We start from the raw sequence: 19242 nt of genomic DNA, 5'->3' as shown, positions 1-19242 counted from the left end.
AAAAAAGAAAGCATCATTTTGATAAACAAAAAGATAGCTTCGTTGTTGCCGCAAACCCGATCGACTTTGAATATTAGGCAAACTTACACGCTTAACCAAATTGCTACACAGTTTAAACTCAGTATTCACTCACCGGTAATAATGTTCAGTACAAATCGATAATAAACAACAAACAATATGGTAACAATCGTCTGAAATTTTCAAAGGAACATCTCCACTCCGGCGATGTCTTTCAACTTGCAACAAGCGAGCAATGCTATACTTGTAATTCCAAGGCTGATTGTATGATATAAAGTAAACTCAAACAATGACAACTATTAATAAATAAGATCATTAAACATACAACATCTGCAACATTATAGCGAGGGTCAGGGTTTCATGAAAACAAACGAAGACAATCAACATACTATATGTTTTATTTACGCAGAGATAGCTGCGGAGTCACAACATTACACGATTTACATTCAATATTCAACAAGAACTAGGATTAAGTCAATAGTAGGTATAACTACCAGCTAACAGTGGACCCGCCCCTTCCTAACGTCATCGCAGACAGACATGGACTTGTGATTTTAATTTCTGAAATGCAATAAACCAAAACACTGTATGTTAAGTATTTTTCTTAAACATTCAAGATGTTACATTTAGGCGTACAGTAGAGTAAACACCGAGTTGATATATTTTATGAAATCTTAACTTTTAGTCTATAATTAGTTATTTAAAATTTAAATAAAAGTTTTTTTTTTACTGAAAAGAATGTACTCATTGGTATAGGCTGCGATTGTCGTTTAATTCTTGCATCTATGTATGCAATGACATTAGCACGCGACGTTGAAGAACAACAACGATATTCTAAAGGCTACCTTAAATATATTGATATGTATCAGTTACGAGATCACTAACACATGCGATATGCGATATGCTTTACACCTACACAGTACAATAATGATATGTTCTGATTGAGTCTTCGCGAAGTATTAACAGGCAGGTGACTATATCACAAAAATCGATAGGTATACGTATATCTATATATCTCGATCTAAATAAGAAATGCGTTATATAAATTTTTATTAAAAGCTCCGATCCTCAATACATAGATAAGTTTAAACACGATAAAAACTTTTCAGTGATGTCACGAGGCGATGTTCCTCCGGCAGATTTAATCGAATCCATATAAATCCTTATTTGTCATACTTTGCAATAAAATAAATATATAACATATATTATCTGCGTATATATTACAGAATATATCCAACTTATGAATGCTACCTTTAGGTATAATTCATCTGCACTCGTACGTCCCAGGGACTCAGTAAAACAAATATTTTTTTCTTAACAGCAACAAACAAGACTTTAATCGAGATCAGTTCTCAGTCGCAAATATCATTTATATAATTTCAATTAGTTAAATTCTTAGGACAGTATTGCTCGTATATATAATATAAAATATAATTACTCAAATGTAAATATTCGTAACATCACTAACAGCTGTAGATCAAAAGCCGGGTAACAACACACAGACGTCGGCTCCACGGGAAACATCAATACGCCGTATATTTGAACACCAATACATTAAACCTACATACTCGTGTAAAGGTTCGTTCATAACATCAGCAATACATCTGAGAAGAGAAGATTAAAAACACGTCTAGACAGAATATTTAAATATTTAGTACATTGACAAGTTTTTTTTATATTTTCGATCAAAAATATATTTTTCATTTATTATTTATAATTTTTGCTTTATTATTATTTATCTGGAACCGAAGCTCAATAATAGCTGATTTTATGAAGCGACCTCAAATATTATAACTCACTAGAAGTGCCCAGCGTTCTAAACCTATTAATATCTGGTCTAAACAACGCGTAACAACAACATGTCATTAAAACACAAATAATTTCAATAAACTATAAAACCACTTCGAGCATGTAAAACCGACGACAGCCACTTAATTGTACATCGAACTTAATACAATTTTAGTTTATTATAAACTAATTTATATCAGTTTGCAATATTTTAAATATTACAATTATTTTGAACCAAAAAGATCTAAAAGCTCCGCCCCATAGATACCATAACAGACTTCGATAATTTCATACATTTATTATTACATTTTTTTCAACGCCGACCTCTCCAGCGGTATTCCTCGCAGTCGCTGTACAGTTTCCTCGCGCTTGAACTTGGCCGCGCACTCCGACTGCTTCGCAAACTCCCCACAAACACTCGCATGTCCTAGAAGCTTGCACGTTTACATATTTGTGCTCGTCGTCCTACTTTAATTGACTTAAATAAGGAATCTCTTCAATGTAAATAATGTCATATATCTTTCCTAACAATACGTGTAGTTATAAACCTTTTGATATGTATGAGTTTCATTATAATATATATGAATGTATATAGATAATCATCGACTACAAAATAAGTTCTCTTAATTTATAATACAGAACTAATTCTATTGCGTAGCTTCTCGTACTCGTCACCCGCTACACTAGACTGAGACGAGGCTCAGTGCTACGAGTATGTCGATACAAAAGTGTGCACCGGGAGGATATCGTTCGGTCCATATATTTGATATGTATAGTTTGAGCTCAGTAATACTGTACCGATCGGCTTCGATGTCGAGTCGTCGTCGAAGCGCAAGTTAAGGGTTTCGATGTGACGGGATTGCAGAAACTGAAACGTTCGAACTAATAAAAATAAAAATCGTCTCAGAAAGCCGTCTGTTTCCCGAAGGGTTGCACCGGCGGGGGCGCGCTGCTGTTGCCGAAGAGCGGCGTGGGGCCGTCGTTGGGGTCGTCCAGGTCGTCGTCATCGGTCTCCAGCGCCGGGTTAATCCTCCCCGACTTCTCGTCGGGCCCCACGAGCGTGGAGGCGGCGCCGTACAGCCGACCGGGGACTCCCCCCAGCACCGACATCTGCTCGCCCGCTTCCGACGGCTCGTCCACGCGACGAATGTCTTCGGGAATGTTGACGACGCAGTTGAAGTAGTCCGATTCTGGACTCAGGTAGCCCGAGTTGAATAAGAACCTGTGGACGAGTACACGTTTTGATCTCTGCGTCCTCCTCTCCCCTGAATATAGACGAACGTTGTTTCATTAACATAAGTTAGGAGACCTCTTTGAAGACGTATTTATAAGAGTCTTCAATAAGTTCTTCGATTCGATGTAGAATTGGATTAAGGTATTATCTGTTTTCTCTTTCATTGAGAGGCGTAATACATCAAAATACAAAAGCTGTTGCCTAACAAGAACAGGTCAAAAATGAAAGCAATAATCCGTCTTTATTATCTTTGAATAAATATCGAACATCATAAATGCGAATACATTTATGTTTGATTTATTTCCTTTTGTATGAGTACGAAATTACGTTTACGTTTTAATATTTATATTTATCATCATAATGTAACAAGGGCCTTTATTTAATAAAGAACACATTTACGTATTGACATTTGCTTTTTTGTAGCCAAACCTTCCAGCGGCTTGTATAATATATACATTAACATTTTACAACAACATTAACAGCCTGAAAATTTCCTTTTTGAGAGTTTGGAGCATATTCCACGCTGCTCCAATGCGGCAGGGTGGATACACATGTGGCAGAATTTCGTTGAAATTAGACACATGCACGTTTCCTTACAATGTTTTCCTTCACCGCTCAATAAAAAATTAGAATGATAATTTGATCAATCATACGGAATAAGACACAAATACAATTAAAACGAAGAAGAGAAAGCACTCAAAACTTGATCTTGAAACTGTCGACGTCGCGTCTACGCGTCGAGATGACGATCAATAGGAGTATCTCTTTGTAATTTAAATTCGTTTGTTTTTGACACTAACAGTTGCGGGCTTATTTACATTAATCCAATAGCTGCCCGGTCTGATTTGTTACTGATCAAATTCGTATAAATTTTAATTATATGATCCATGTATCTAGCCTGGAATCTCGATAAGGCCATATGACAGCTTGGCCTGATGTCGCGGTCAACAGTTAGATGCAATTACATACATTAAATAACTATAGGAGAAGTTCGCGAATTATTGTTATTAAAATCGGTGACGTTCACTGATATATATTTATACAAACTGCAATAATAGTCATCGATTCCAATTGAATTTAAGCAAGTAGTATAAAACTTTGCCATGACGCCATTGGTTACGATGCAAGTAAACCGTAGTATTAATTACGGCTTCCTAAAAAATGACAGTTACTATCCCGAAAGTCATAATCAGAACTATAGAAATATAATTATAGAGGATATCAGTAGTTAAATTATTGTGTCGTATTATATATTAAAAAAATACTTGTATATTAATAAAGAATAGTATTGCAGAGCTAATGGAAATCGTACGATATCTGTAAGGTTTGCCTACCGTTACTCCTCGTGCCAATTAAATATGCAATACATGAAAAGCTTGTTATGAGTGAATACGATAGCAAACTACCTCACATCGGAATTATAATATATTTTACTAACATCGACCCAGTCTCCTCGTCCAACACAAGAGCCACTCGCGGTATCAAAGGGCTCGGTGACCTTGAACTCACCGATACAATGTAATTCCCGTTTCTTTCAGCTGATTTATCAACGTTAAAGAAAAATAACCTTGCTCATACAGAAATTCTACCCAGTTTTATCATATATACTAAAATGGAAAAAAGAAGAGAGAGAGAAGTTAGTATACATCCTTCGTTAAATATTCAAAAAGTATTTCGTCAAAACCCAACAAATCCTTTGATGAAGCTCAAACACATTACCCAATCACAATACTTACACTGAGAGCCATGATATAAAAGCCAGAGTGAAGAGTGACATCGTCATCGCCAGGGTCCGGAACGGAAACAGCTGCACCTCATTTTCGTCATCCCAGCCCGGGTAGTGGATGAGAGCCGGCAGACCCAGCAGCTTCTCCCCGCCCGACAATCTCACCAGCAAAGCCATTATATAGGCAGCCAATGACCCGTACGTGTTACAGTACTTCTTGAAGTGCACCACCATCAGGAGTTGGGGGAACAGGATCACGTACACCAGATCGGAGCACATCGACCTATGGGTGGTTACTTCTTTTATAACATTGCACATATTGTGAAATACTGACGAGATCTGCGATACGAATGGACAAATATATACGTGTTTTTGTCGCAAGAAGTTATCGTCTAGATTTTAGATTTCAATTTCAATAAATTTGTACAAAGAGAAGGAAGAGCGGGTCGCCTGAAGTTTTTACACTTACACTAAGCCTGGCAACACTATGAACTGATGGGTTATCTAACAATATAATTTTATTTCATTCGTTTAATTTTCATTTCATAAACTTCTGCTTTTTACAAATAAGTTTTATTTAATCCAAGTATTTAAAAATTTAGTATACCACCAAACTGTTTTTTTTTACCAGCGCCTGACGTGCTTCAACTATTTCAACTCAAACGGTCGTTTGGGAACAGTTTTCAAAATTAAATAAGCAAGATTTGACACATGTCTTAAGAGAAACGGCGAACTTAAATCAAAACTTGTAAACATACAAACAAATATCAGCATGTGATCATGTGATTAATGATTTTTCATAAAACATTCGTAGCAAACAGCCAATCATTATGACATTCTCAATAATATAAAACACAAAAAACAATATATACGGTACAATTTTTTATATAAATTGTTAAATAAATTATTATTTTATCAAATTACTTTTAGAATATAAATATTAAATTCTTAAATCATTTTCAATATAAATTTACGTTTTAAATTATTCAAGTTAAGCTTTGAGAACGATTTTTTTATCAATTAATGCATGCGAAATATATTTATATTTCGCAGTTATTATTATAGTTATATCTGTAGGTAATTCCAATGCAAGCATTAATTATCTTCATCCCTATTTAATTAAAGGCCGCGTGTTAGAGACGTATCGATACCACCGACCGGCCCGCGATCACGAAACCATTTAAATGCTTCGAGTTGATTCTTCAGATTCCCAATCCTCTCGTTTTATATACATAATATACTTTCAAATAATCATAATAATATATAATATTACCCGAACGCTCTCAAAGTGTAAATTATATAAAAACCGTTGTAGCGTACAATTGATGCAACAAATTTAATTTTTCCCTGCGTATTTTATATATTAAATACATAATAAGTGCTAACAAAAAACTTCGGAGAGGATTTAAGTACGAGTATATACTGAGTAACACCGTACGTGTGTAAGTGTATGAGTGTACGAGTGTACGTGCACATCGAGCCAGTCATTATTGATTACAACAGAGGCCTGCCACGATCCCTTCATTTCGAACAAACACGAATAAAGACAAATTGTCTACTATTTAAGTAAACTATGCACTGTTGCATATGGAAAATATTATTTACTGTTATTGTTAGGATACGAAAAACTAATACAGCTCAGTGGACAGAACGCGTGAATCTCAATCGAATAACCCGAATTAAAATCGAGCGACCTAAAAAAAATGTTCTTATTTGTGTTCTTAACGTGCTCGGCGGTGAATGAGAATATGGCAACGTATGTGTTTTTATTTGTAAATTTGGCCACATTAGTAGCAACGTGCACTAGAATATCGTGGTTGATTGAGCTCCAAATCTTGTCCTCAATGGAGAGAGGAATCCTTTATGGTCTCCGATATGTCTGGTGATATCAGCACGATATAAGTCGTTGCGAACATTTGTAACATGAAGTTTAGTTAGTAATTATATTTTAGATTTGCTCACGTATTCAGGTCATCGCATCTCCGACGGTTAATGTTCCCAGCGTTTCGATATGGTTTACTTGTAATTTGTATAAGAAACCGTTGATTTCTGCTATCCATCGTATTCCAATAGTTACGTAACGTTGTTGACATCGACTCCCGCACACAATGGACCATAAAACGTTTTTGCGAGGGTACAACCGAGCCGCGAACACTGTTGCCACATGCCGCTCGTATAAATAATATTACTTGTCACTCAGTAATAAGTCGTTCGTGCATTCTTATTCCTCGTCAGAGACCCGCCCGGCTTCGAGCGCGTCTCACTAAGTAGACAAATACTGACGTATAGTGTTGCGCACTTTTCAATACAACTTGATAACATACCCTATTTTGAACAAAATGTTCATATGTTCATATATGTACATATATTAACAATATTTCAATTAGCGAATTTAACTGAAATGACAACCCAAAGTATCTGTACATATTAGTGAAACACATCACCTTACTATCTTTAAATGAACTGATCTGTGATGGCTTTACTTTAATATTGTGTTCGCAGAAATGAGACATATTTTAAGAAAAGCAATATTAAAGTCCACATGATTTAATAACAAATTCGAGCACAAGAACACTTACCACAGTCCGTATATGGAGGGTATAGTGAGTGCCATGATGGTGGACAGTACACCCACCACCAATATGGCCACGCGCATCACCCAGATGATTTCCATTTCTGACGCGTTTTGACGGAAGATGAGTTTGTACACGTTCCTGTTACGAGTATTGAACGTCAAATATATATTACATTTAAATAAAATTATTTTAACATTATTTTGGCAACAACTTGTCAATAACTAGTTAACAAAACATAAAATATCTTTACCTCAAGATTTGAAAGCAATTTAAATCTTCAAGAAACACGAACTGTGTGTTTGATAAATATAAAAAACTGTAACAAGATTGAAAAAAATAAACCAGCTATGTAAAGTGACCTGGCAAACATCGAAGAAGCACTTAGCACGCTGGAGTCAGCCGATGACATGACAGCAGCGGACACAGCTCCGAGTCCAAAAAACGAGACGAAGTCTGGAGTCAGATGCTGCAGCACCAGCGGCAAAATCATGGAAGTCTGTTCGGAGGTCAGTTCGCCTTCCGGGGTCAGAGCACCGCGATAGTCGGTCTCGTTCCATGCTGTCAACAATGTCTCCGTATAGATATTTTATCAAAAAGTAATCTATAACACTGTCAGTAAAAAGGCTAGCCTGCAAATGTCCCACAGCTGGGCTACGGAAGTCAAGCCAAACTAACTCTTTTTTCTCTCTTTTTCAGATTTAGGTTGAAACTCGTTTACCAAGTAGTTCTAATAAGGATTGGTGAATACATGCAAGTTTTAACATGACAATTCCTTTGGCTTACCTGTACCCTTGGCGATAGCCCCGATGAGCACTGGTGGGATAGCCATGAAGATGCAGCCGATGGCGGCGACGTACGACAGCACTTGCGCTCGACCCGCTGTCTTGCTACTCAGCACGCGTTGGAAGTACACCTGGACCCACATCAACAAAATATTATTGAGGAACATAGAAACAAAATGAATATAGAAGAAGTTATTAAATCTCAAACTGACCTGCCACGGAATCCCTCCAAACACGAGCAGAAGGCCGTAATCGACGTAAAACCAATAGTACTCCGGGTCGATCTTCCCAATCCAATCCACTTCCATGGAACTGAGTGGTTTGACGTGCTCATTGGCCCACGCAAAGGGAATGCACATCCAGAGACCGATGAAGATGCAGAACAGCTGAATGACGTCCGTGTAGGCCACAGAGTATAATCCGCCGAACAATGTGTAGAAAACAGCGACGCACGCGCTGAAGATCACGGATGTGCGGTGATCCATATCGATAATCACGGCCAGAGTTGCGCCTGTACGAATTTACAATATTTTGTTTTAAATACGTTTATATATGTATCATGAAATAGAGTAACCACAATAGCTTAGAATATATAATGAGATTTTAAAAAGTAAATATAAAGTACCTAAATACAATAATCTTAAGGCTACAATAAACGTCAGTGCAACGTTTAGTATTGTTACTAGTACCTCCGTGTCAAGGTCGGCTCATATTTTTGGGTCACTAAAAACTTACGTTCATTGATTTAAATATAATATAAAGAATTGAATATATACTCGTTTGCTAACAATATCTGTTTGAGATTTTTTGCTCACACTAACATTTCTATTCAGCCCTCTAATTAAACGTTAAGATTGTGTTAGGAGTGGGGAAGCCTGTAGTCCCAACGGCCTGACCGTTCAACCATGAAAATTTTTACACAACTAGGTGACCCGTAAAGTAACCTAACATAATATAAAATTCATTGCCCGTAAGACAAACATTTTGTGTTTTTTTTATGACACTGACCCTACTTGACAATCCTGATGGTTGAAATGGATTTACCATTTCCGAAATAGACACAAATACATACCCGGTGACGGATTAAAAGTGGAATAACTATAGGTTGTCAGATTAGATAACAGGGTGTCTACCTACAATCGAAGGGCTTGTCAGGTTGCCATAATATGTAAAACAACGAGATATTGGCACTCGAATATGTTAAACGACTTATAATTAGTATTCGCAAATATTGTAAATATCGTTGACAGCATAGAACGATTCAGACTTAACCAAATGTCAAATTCAAAATCTCTATTCGACAAAGAAGCATTATACTTTCTTATTGATTGCCAAATTGTACAACCGCTTCGGAAAAAATCATCTCACTTCATCAATAATAATCAGGCGTGCTATAACTACATATTATAAAACGAGGGGGACTTCGTTTTATAATGTGAAGTGATAGCACTGATTTACAGTGCTCACGTATAGACGGGAGGCTTTATGAGGAAGGCTCCATTAAATTTATGATTTCTTAAGGTTTTTACGAACATGTGTACATTATCAAGAATGTATTGAGACGCGACAGTTAATATTTCTATTTCCTTAAAATTACTTCTCAGTGATGCTTTAGAGTCCAAGTTATAAATAGTGCGAATAGCCCTCTTCTGCAGGACAAAACTGTATTTCCCAAATAATATAAAACATAAACATCTAAAGAATATAAATATACATAAAAAGTAATAATTTTTTTATTAAAAATAAAAGAATTGCACTCAAAGGAAGGACTACCTGTTTGACTAAGGAATTACTGAGAAGATCTGATGACATTTATTTCTTTTCAACAATTTACAATTTTTACTATTGCTAGAAATAGCCACAGGGCGATCGTTTCCCAAAGTAAGGTTAGTGTAGTCGCTAATATTGTATACTACTCTTTTTCAGAATCACTTACAAATATGTATATGTATATGTCTAACGATACCTAGGAGGATCTTATATATCGCTTACATAGGATTTACTTCGTAATATATCAAATCATGAAAAGTATTACGAATACGTAAAAGAAAACGACAACGTTTACGTGATCCGAATATTATATTCCCATAAAAAAATATTTGCTCTATCCAGCAGAATCGACAAAACGATAAAGGAACGAATTTCCAAAATATTATGTATAATTTCAGACGAAAATAAGTCGATGAATCAATCTTATCTATGTATATCAAGTGATCAATCTATCTTATCTATGTATATCAAAATGATCAGTCATTGTGCACGTGGCACATTATGTTAATATCAAATTATGTGCGATCCTGTAAGAATTCACTTCGTATCTCCGAATAATGTTGACAACGGCCATAAGGCATTTCGATACGCATATTTTATAACTATTATAATTTTATAGCCAATGTCACACATCACATTCTTTCACTTCTCAATCGTCGTTCTGTGGTAACTTTTGAGTTTCATTCCGAAAATTACCATTCGAATTGAAGCGATATCATTGGTTGAGAGCTTGAAGAATGTACATTATGAATATTGGTGAAGGTGTTATCAGAATTAAAGTGGATATAAGTAGTTAAGTGGGACAGTATTTTATTATTAATAAAAGTACTATTCAAGATCTTCTTCAAAGTACAATACAGGTGTGCTATTAGCAAGTTGCATGAAATACGTAAATCTAAGGTTTGTTTGTTATATTCGTGGAATAATATATAATAATGTCGTTCTGACCAATCGCAAGGAAGACCAAGAAGCCAAGTGCGCACGAGTTTGTGCGCCAACACAGATGTACACTCTTTTCCCTTACTCTCATAATCCGATGTGGCGGCAATCCGACACGGCCGGAAACCGGACTGACGGCTTTACGTACTTTCCGAGGCAGGGGAGTGTACACTTCCAACTTCCAGACTCAGTCTTTCATATAATGTAATTGAGAAGAATATATTTTCTTCAGGTTCAGATCTTTCTTCGAAATCTTTAACTACATAATAATTAATAGAGGATGTCTATAATAGGGAAGGGGAAGGACTTTCCGTTGCAATATTTTTTTATCGGTGCTATTTATTTCTTCACGGTCAATAAGTGTCATGCTTCTATAATTAATAAAGATTTTTTAATTTTGACTATACTTGTAACCTTGGCAGGTCCTTCATATTTACACTCAGACGTTTTGAGTACAACTTAATTAATTATTATTAACTTTATCTGTTAGAGATGACGTATCCAAATCTTACAAAAACTGAAAAAAGACCGTTCTAATTTAGCAAAAAATTATGCTTCTGCGCCGTGGACATAAAACTATGGTCCTTATGTCTATAAGTCTATCTATCTATGTCTACACCAAGTCTATCTATGTCTACACCAAGGTGTGAAACCAAGGTGAAAAGGAAACGACAATAATTGGAAAAAATCGCACTGTGTTTCTGTCGTCGGTTTTATTCAGTTCCGAAATAATTTTGCCATTCGTTGGAAATCAATAAGCAAAAGCAAATCTAACATTTTTAGTAAACAAGGCATGCGTAATTCACATTTCCCAAATAGTTCTGACGCTGAAACACGAAAGCCTCGGAACCGCAACAGCTGACTTGTGACTGCGGCTGGGGGTCGACGCGAACCCTTTTTAACATGACCCGTACTGAATGAACTCGAAAATACAGGAAAATGAAAACTTTTTTTATTTATTGTGCCGTCACAATAACCCGTCTGAGTTGTATTCCTCTACTAGTTCACCCGACGTATTTATTTTGTTGCCGTTTTCATTTAGAAGATATAGATTTATTCAGTTCAGCTCAGGTAAAATTTAATTTCTCAAGAAAACAAATACAGAGTTAGGATTTTGGTTAAAGTTATCTTATAAGCAATTGATAAAAAATCATAACAAAAGGTTTCATATTTCACTTTTTCCAAAATTTAACTGCAGTTAATTTGGGCTTTGTGCAAACCTACCGGGTAGGTACTATTCACTCATCATATATTCTACCGCGAAGCAGTAATACTTATGGTTGGTATTGTTGTGTTCTGGTTTGAAGGATGGGTAAGCCGATGTGACTACGAGGGGCATAACATCTCAGTTCCTGAACTTCGTATTCGGGATGAATAACAAGTGGTCTTCTGTAGCACTTGTCATACCATCTAAATGTGCATGCAAGAAAAATAAGCAAACAAAAAATTCGATTTTGTCATGAACCCCCGATTTGAAAATCTGTATGTGGTAATTTTTACATTAAATCGTTTCTCTAGTAGTAAATTTTATTTATACTATAATACAGTACGAAGTACTTCGACTTCAAATATAGCCACGGGATCTCGTAGTAGTGGATCCGTTCGAAATTTTCTGCCCTGAGCCCGTGATATTGTAACAATTTCAACCCTCGTCATTCTCCATACTGGTTTACATATGCGTGGGGTAGAAATTCAATTACAGTTTTCGAGTTAACTTGAGTAATTATAATACTAACCTTTTTAAATCAAAATACCCGTGACTTATAATTCCCGACTATGTAATAAAGTCGGGTACATTATGAGGCACACATACTATTGCGATATGAAGTCACGCAAATTAAAAGGACTAATAAATTCCACTTAATTGATCATTAAAGGATTTTTGAATATCAAGCGTTTTTAACCAAACACCTTGAAAATTACAAAGGTCAGGCCAAAAGCTCGAAAACTATGCCCCGACCAAAAACCTTGCCAGGTGCAAACCGTTATTGAGACGTGTCACTATTGTAATGTACTACATATATACTTCTAATGTTACATTGAATAGCTCAATAGGAGGGTAAAAGGTCTTTTAAATAGGTAGTTGGCCTGGCAGATAGATCACCTGTTGGGAAGGGGTCACCAACCCCCATTATGTAAAAACATTTAATTATTCCTTACAACATCAACACGCCAACAACCATTGGAAACTAAGATGCCTCGTGCCTGAAGTTACAATGGTCCATCAATACTAAGTATTGCTGTTTGCCGGTAAAACATGTGAAGAGTGTGTTATACCAAACTAGACGAGTTGCACTTCTACTAAGGGCTACATATTCGCACGATATATGTATACACTTATTAAATGACGTATTCGTATCGGTAACTCTCTCTGAAAACAATTCAGAGAGAGTTGCCGCCAGTGCTGTAAATATTATTGGAAAATACATAGGTATATTTCAAATTTCGTTAATTTTCAATGCCATTCTAAAACAACTTAAAATTTAGAGCGCATATTATCTTTCCAATGAATGATATAAATGTGAATGGCGTTATCAAGTTATCGAATAGTAGCACGACAACCGAGAACTGACGACAGTTGGAACGACGAACTTGTTTTCGACGAGAATTTTCGAAAAACTTATTAATGAATAAGTTTGTTGAATGTGTCCACTCTAGTTACAATTGAGTTACATTTTGTTCTTGATATTTAGTTTGAATAAGGTATTACATGACAGTATTATATTATCACTGTAAAATAACCCAACTCGAATAGTAAAAAAAAATCAAAAAAGTAAATCTTGGACAGAATAAAAATATATAAAATATAATAATAAAAGCTGAGTCAAAATTGTCTTAAAAGGTATTTCTGGAATGTTACTACGACAGAAAACAGAGAAATGCAATATTGATGAAGATTTAAAAACAGCCTCGCCCGGACCATTGCTCTTAGATAATGAATATTAAATGCTGCTTCGTCCGCTTCCAAAGATTTCTTATGTAACTACAGACATTGGGAGTCAGGGGTACACACCGCTATACTTAGTATTGCTGTATCCGGGTTTGGAGGAATGATCATTTCTGTCACAAAAACTATCACATGTCTTGCTCCGGGACTGGAACCATCTCGGTACCAAATTTCATGTATGTAGTATTGTATATAGTATATATAGTATTGCTGTATCCGGGTTTGAAGGAATGATCATTTCTGTCACAAAAACTATCACATGTCTTGCTCCGGGACTGGAACCATCTCGGTACCAAATTTCATGTATGTAGTATTGTATATAGTATATATAGTATTGCTGTATCCGGGTTTGAAGGAATGATCATTTCTGTCACAAAAACTATCACATGTCTTGCTCCGGGACTGGAACCATCTCGGTACCAAATTTCATGTATGTAGTATTGTATATAGTATATATAGTATTGCTGTATCCGGGTTTGAAGGAATGATCATTTCTGTCACAAATACTATCACATGTCTTGCTCCGGGACTGGAACCATCTCGGTACCAAATTTCATGTATGTAGTATTGTATATAGTATATATAGTATTGCTGTATCCGGGTTTGAAGGAATGATCATTTCTGTCACAAAAACTATCACATGTCTTGCTCCGGGACTGGAACCATCTCGGTACCAAATTTCATGTATGTAGTATTGTATATAGTATATATAGTATTGCTGTATCCGGGTTTGAAGGAATGATCATTTCTGTCACAAAAACTATCACATGTCTTGCTCCGGGACTGGAACCATCTCGGTACCAAATTTCATGTATGTAGTATTGTATATAGTATATATAGTATTGCTGTATCCGGGTTTGAAGGAATGATCATTTCTGTCACAAAAACTATCACATGTCTTGCTCCGGGACTGGAACCATCTCGGTACCAAATTTCATGTATGTAGTATTGTATATAGTATATATAGTATTGCTGTATCCGGGTTTGAAGGAATGATCATTTCTGTCACAAAAACTATCACATGTCTTGCTCCGGGACTGGAACCATCTCGGTACCAAATTTCATGTATGCATGTATGAAATCTACGCAATGTCTTGATATTATATTCTGAGGTATAATTTATTATTTTAAAGTTTTATTAAAATTCATTCAATAGTCTGTAAGTGAAAGCCTAACAAACATCCATACCTACATCCAAACAAACTTTCACATTTATAATATTAATAGGATGTACATACATTTTTTTAAAATGGGTATGTTTTGACAAGTTTTATGTATGTATGTCGTTGACCTTTCCCAATTGGGCGTTACCGACAAATATGCCGCGCAGTAACTTCACACCCTCAGTGTCCTGTGATTGCGGAGAAAAGTGTGACGTGACAAAATCCCGTTAAGTACAACTACATGTCTCCTCACACACGAAATTATTAGACGGCAGAAGAGTTGCATAGCTATTTGCGCGTATCGATTACGTAAAAATATATTTAGAAAAAATTAAAAAGATATCCTACACGAATAAGCCGAAGGTTTCCTTAGTATTGTAGTTAAATTAATATTCAAATTATAAAAAAAAATTGATTGATAGCTTAGGAAAAAAGCCAATAATAACAAATTCGGGATTTATTTCTATTATTTCTATTTTTTTAATATATATAGTTTTAAGTGTTTCTTGTAACGATTACCGAAAAAATCTCACGACTTCCAAGCCTCAATGGTACACACAACGAAATGTATTCTGGGTCCTTTTCTATACATACAAACAGGCCTTTTGGGTAACGAACACTTATAATAAAAGTTGTCAATGACGATGTGAACAATGCTCTTTCTTAAACAACACGTCGATAGTTTTTTTGTTGTATAACAGTAGAAAGATAACACGAAAATGCATATTTATAAACGCATATTTAGAAAAAAAATACCATTGACAAACAGAGGACAAAAAGGTCCTGTTTTCTCTGTGCCCGTTTAAAAATAAAAATATATGTATTTTGCGTTACATTGAAAAAAGTCCTACATCTTTAATTTCTCAACACTAATTACTCATAGAAATAATGACCAACAAAGATTCAATAATTATCCAAATGAACAGAACGTGTAGTCACCCAATGCCGCCAGGATGCCAGCCGCCCAAAACACTTCCCCGCACAGCGCGGGCAAGAACAGCAACCCTCCCATGCGGCTACCGAAGGAATCCTGCAGCGGGTCCAGCATGGTCACGTAGCCCTGCTTGCGCATCGGGTTGGCGAAAAATATACCGCCTGTTGGCAAACATCCAAACGTCACTCGTCGCATCAATTCAACTATTTTTACGAGTATCGAATTTGTCATATCGAACAATAATATTTATAAAAATTGTAAGCAAATGATACATAATTATACTTTAATAGAGTTGCATAAGAAATTCATTCATTAATAATATCATTTCATGGTTACTACGATTTGTTTAAAATTGATTATTATCGTCCAATTAGAAAAGTACCGAGAATATTTCTTACAGTGCGTACATTAATATGGATTCTCAAATGGCGTCGATAACTGCAATTTACAAATGGGCGTGTTAATGATTATTACATACTAAAGTTAACGTTATGTTATCTAAAGTAGTTTTCCAACGTTATATTAAACAGGCGCTGGCGTTCAATAGCGAGAAGCCAGTGCACAAACAAGTCGTATCTGTTCACACAAAGTGAGCTAGTTTTTGTACAAGCAGCTTGTAATTATACAACGCAGAACGTGCGCTATAATAGTTCTTGAGTGTATGTTAAGGAGGCCTCGTTAAGCCTAAATTTGTGTCGAGAGGCTCTCGACATCGGCACGCGCGGATGCGACTCTAGCATGGAAGTGTATTTTTGTACCGCCACCGATCACCTTATTTTATTTTGGTAAAACTAGGTACATTAACTCCACGTTTATCGTATCATTACTATGATCTAGAGGGAATAATAAACTTTATCTAATGGTATTAATAAATTAGGGACACATATGCTTCAATGTAAAGTAGAAATTATAGGTGTGTGAATCAAACTCAAATAAACAACCCCGAGTGTTTATGTAATAACCGATTATTCATTGATGTAATGCTTACCAAACACTAGCGAGAGCGCATACCCGAAGGGCGCCTGGCACCAGACCAGACCGGAGGTGTAGATCGCCTCCGCCGTGCCGTTGATGTAGCCGCCGCCCACCCACGTCGCTGTACCAACAAGATTAATGAGCGAGAGTCAGCACAGGCTCAGACCGTAACGTCAACGAAATCTCATTAAAAGTGCATCATTCTATTCTTGAACATTCATTAAATTTTTAAATAATAACCAAAACTTTACTATACTTATATCAAAGGGTCTCAAATAATGACAGAAGGTCAGATCAGTTCAAGCTTTTTATAGCATCCTATAAAAATTAGTATTAAGTAGTTATTAATTAATTTTGTTCATGAGTACTCTTTTGTTAATATAAAACATAATAAAATGAGCTCTCTGCGTAGATTGACTGATTGATTACTCACTCACCCTTCAAACCGGAACACAACGATACTAATGTTGTGTTCGGGTTTTGATTAGTAATACTAACAAGTATTGCTGCTTGGCGGTGGGTCAAGAGTTGCGTGGTAGACCTAACCGACGAGTTTACACAAAGGCCATTAAGTGTGAATCATAAGCATCGAGCCTACACCGTATATGAAAAGAGGCATGATTATAAGAAAATACCTTAATGATTAGTGGTAATATCTCCTCGTACTCGTGCGTACAGACGCCTTGCATGTGCTTTGTCTTTAGGGTCTAGTCGAATTTTTATCGACGTAATTGTGGTCATTAATAATATGTATATCTGACATTGATAATACAAGTCACATCGGGCATACACCATGAGTTACAGCGCGGGTTCGAATCGTGGCTTTTTGGGAAAGCTTTTGCTGGTTCATTGGTTTCCCGCCACCATGCGCATTGTAGAGACGCTAAAACTATAGATAGCAGCGCTTAAGACATAATGTTATGTCCTCTGTCTGTGTGTATCATCAGCCGCCTCAATAGCACCCACAGTTTTAAATGGGTTGCCTCTATTCTACTCTGCCAGAAAACCGCTTGGTTTTTTTTACTGTAATCAATAATATCTTACCTGTCATAGTGAAAATGCCCACGAAGAGTCCGATGGATCTCCCGGCCAGCATGACTTCCTCTTCGGAGTCGTTGCCCGCTGGTTTCTTCCGTCCCGCCCATATCCCCACGGCTAGGATGAGCACGTAGAATAGGATGATGGAGATCACGCCCGCTATGTTAATCATTTTCGTTGTCCTGCAGGGCATCATAGAGTTCATAACATTACAAGCAAATAATCGTTATAAGAAAACAAATAGTGTTATTAAGCATTCGAATTGTACTATATTACGCACAGCGAAGAAAATGGCTTTATTGATTACTTGTTACAATAATGAATCTCACAAACGTACCAAATATTTTCGAAAATACACTAAACCAAACTTTAATGTGTTGTGAACATTTTACATTCACGTTTTGAGTTAAACAGATTTAAACACTTTACAAAATACACGTTAATTCATTTGTACTTTGCTGGCCATCGTTTATTTATAAAGGATTACGCACGTAGAAAGCTACGTCGTAGATTGGAGTCTACGCATTTCTAAATGACTTATGTCTAATAAATGCTACTCACTTGATACGAAGAGCCCTTCAAACTTGTGCCTCGCTCTCACGCACCTTTGTCTTACGAGTAGAGTCCGAATTAAAAAGTGTAATAATAATCCATCATAAAATATATAATCTAAATACACTATCGTTATGTCACTCGCGATCCGTAATAACTTATATGGACGTCCTAGCGAGGCTTAAGTATTAGGCCTGGTGCAGCTGTCGCCCCATCGGAGGGAGGTCTTCTGCGAAGGGCTATTTCTGGTCCTAAAACTTAATCCGCACATGAGCGCGCGTATCCCCTGCCTCAAACATGAACCACGGAGTCCTGTGCCGCGTTACATAACCCGCTGTGTCGACATCCTAGCTCACGTGCCAGATGTGACAGGTCGCGAGGAGATCGCTGGCGGCCGAGGTGTGCTCTCGATCGATCCCCTGACGTCATTGGTCGCTATCCCACGCCACCGCGCATGCTTCGAACCTCCCACTCGCCTGCTACCGTAACTCGAAACACCCACGCGATACACGCTACATTTCTGCTTTTAAGCTTTAAGTTCCTCGCTGCTTTCGAACTCTATATTTCATGTACACCTTTCACAGATATGGTAGCTTTGGGTACATAAAATAAGGGGTTTAGAGTGGTAATAGAATCGTACCATCTCGCGTCTCCATTGACAAATTGATTAACGAAGACCTAACGGTTACCTCTCAGTTAAAAATAGAATCAGGGTCCAAAGGTTTTTAGTATTGTTTTAATTTTTTCGTTTAAATGTACACCAAAAATGTTCATGTCGCTTATAAACATCCGCTGCGTGC

General features: G+C 36.6%; 1 protein-coding gene across 1 annotated transcript; it reads right to left on the bottom strand.

Moving 5' to 3' along the window:
• Nucleotides 1-393: 393 nt before the first annotated feature.
• Nucleotides 394-18850, bottom strand: LOC125067428 (high-affinity choline transporter 1). The gene is made up of 10 exons (XM_047676033.1): nt 18452-18850; nt 17897-18072; nt 16866-16973; nt 15883-16038; nt 8337-8635; nt 8126-8255; nt 7702-7900; nt 7346-7480; nt 4777-5049; nt 394-3028 (listed from the first exon to the last, which is right to left on the bottom strand). The coding sequence occupies exons 2-10, from the start codon at nt 18060-18062 to the stop codon at nt 2710-2712; spliced, it is 1785 nt and encodes a 594-aa protein (XP_047531989.1). The 5' UTR covers nt 18063-18072; nt 18452-18850; the 3' UTR covers nt 394-2709.
• Between the last annotated feature and the right edge of the window lie 392 nt (nt 18851-19242).

The sequence above is a fragment of the Vanessa atalanta genome, chromosome 11 (genome assembly GCF_905147765.1).
Source record: "Vanessa atalanta chromosome 11, ilVanAtal1.2, whole genome shotgun sequence".
In the NCBI taxonomy this organism is placed as follows: domain Eukaryota; kingdom Metazoa; phylum Arthropoda; class Insecta; order Lepidoptera; family Nymphalidae; genus Vanessa; species Vanessa atalanta.
The sequence above is the reverse complement of the archived record's forward strand: the minus strand, read 5'-3'. Positions and strand labels throughout refer to the sequence as shown.

What these genes read in the sequence shown, in the direction of transcription:
- LOC125067428 (XM_047676033.1), bottom strand. Translation starts at nt 18,062, where the DNA reads ATGATTAACATAGCGGGCGTGATCTCCATCATCCTATTCTACGTGCTC. An exon ending in GGGCATTTTCACTATGACAG is followed by an intron (nt 16,974 to 17,896) that starts GTAAGATATTAT and finishes TTGTTGGTACAG; the next exon opens with CGACGTGGGTGGGCGGCGGC. An exon ending in TTTATATCATGGCTCTCAGT is followed by an intron (nt 3,029 to 4,776) that starts GTAAGTATTGTG and finishes ACTCGTCCACAG; the next exon opens with GTTCTTATTCAACTCGGGCT.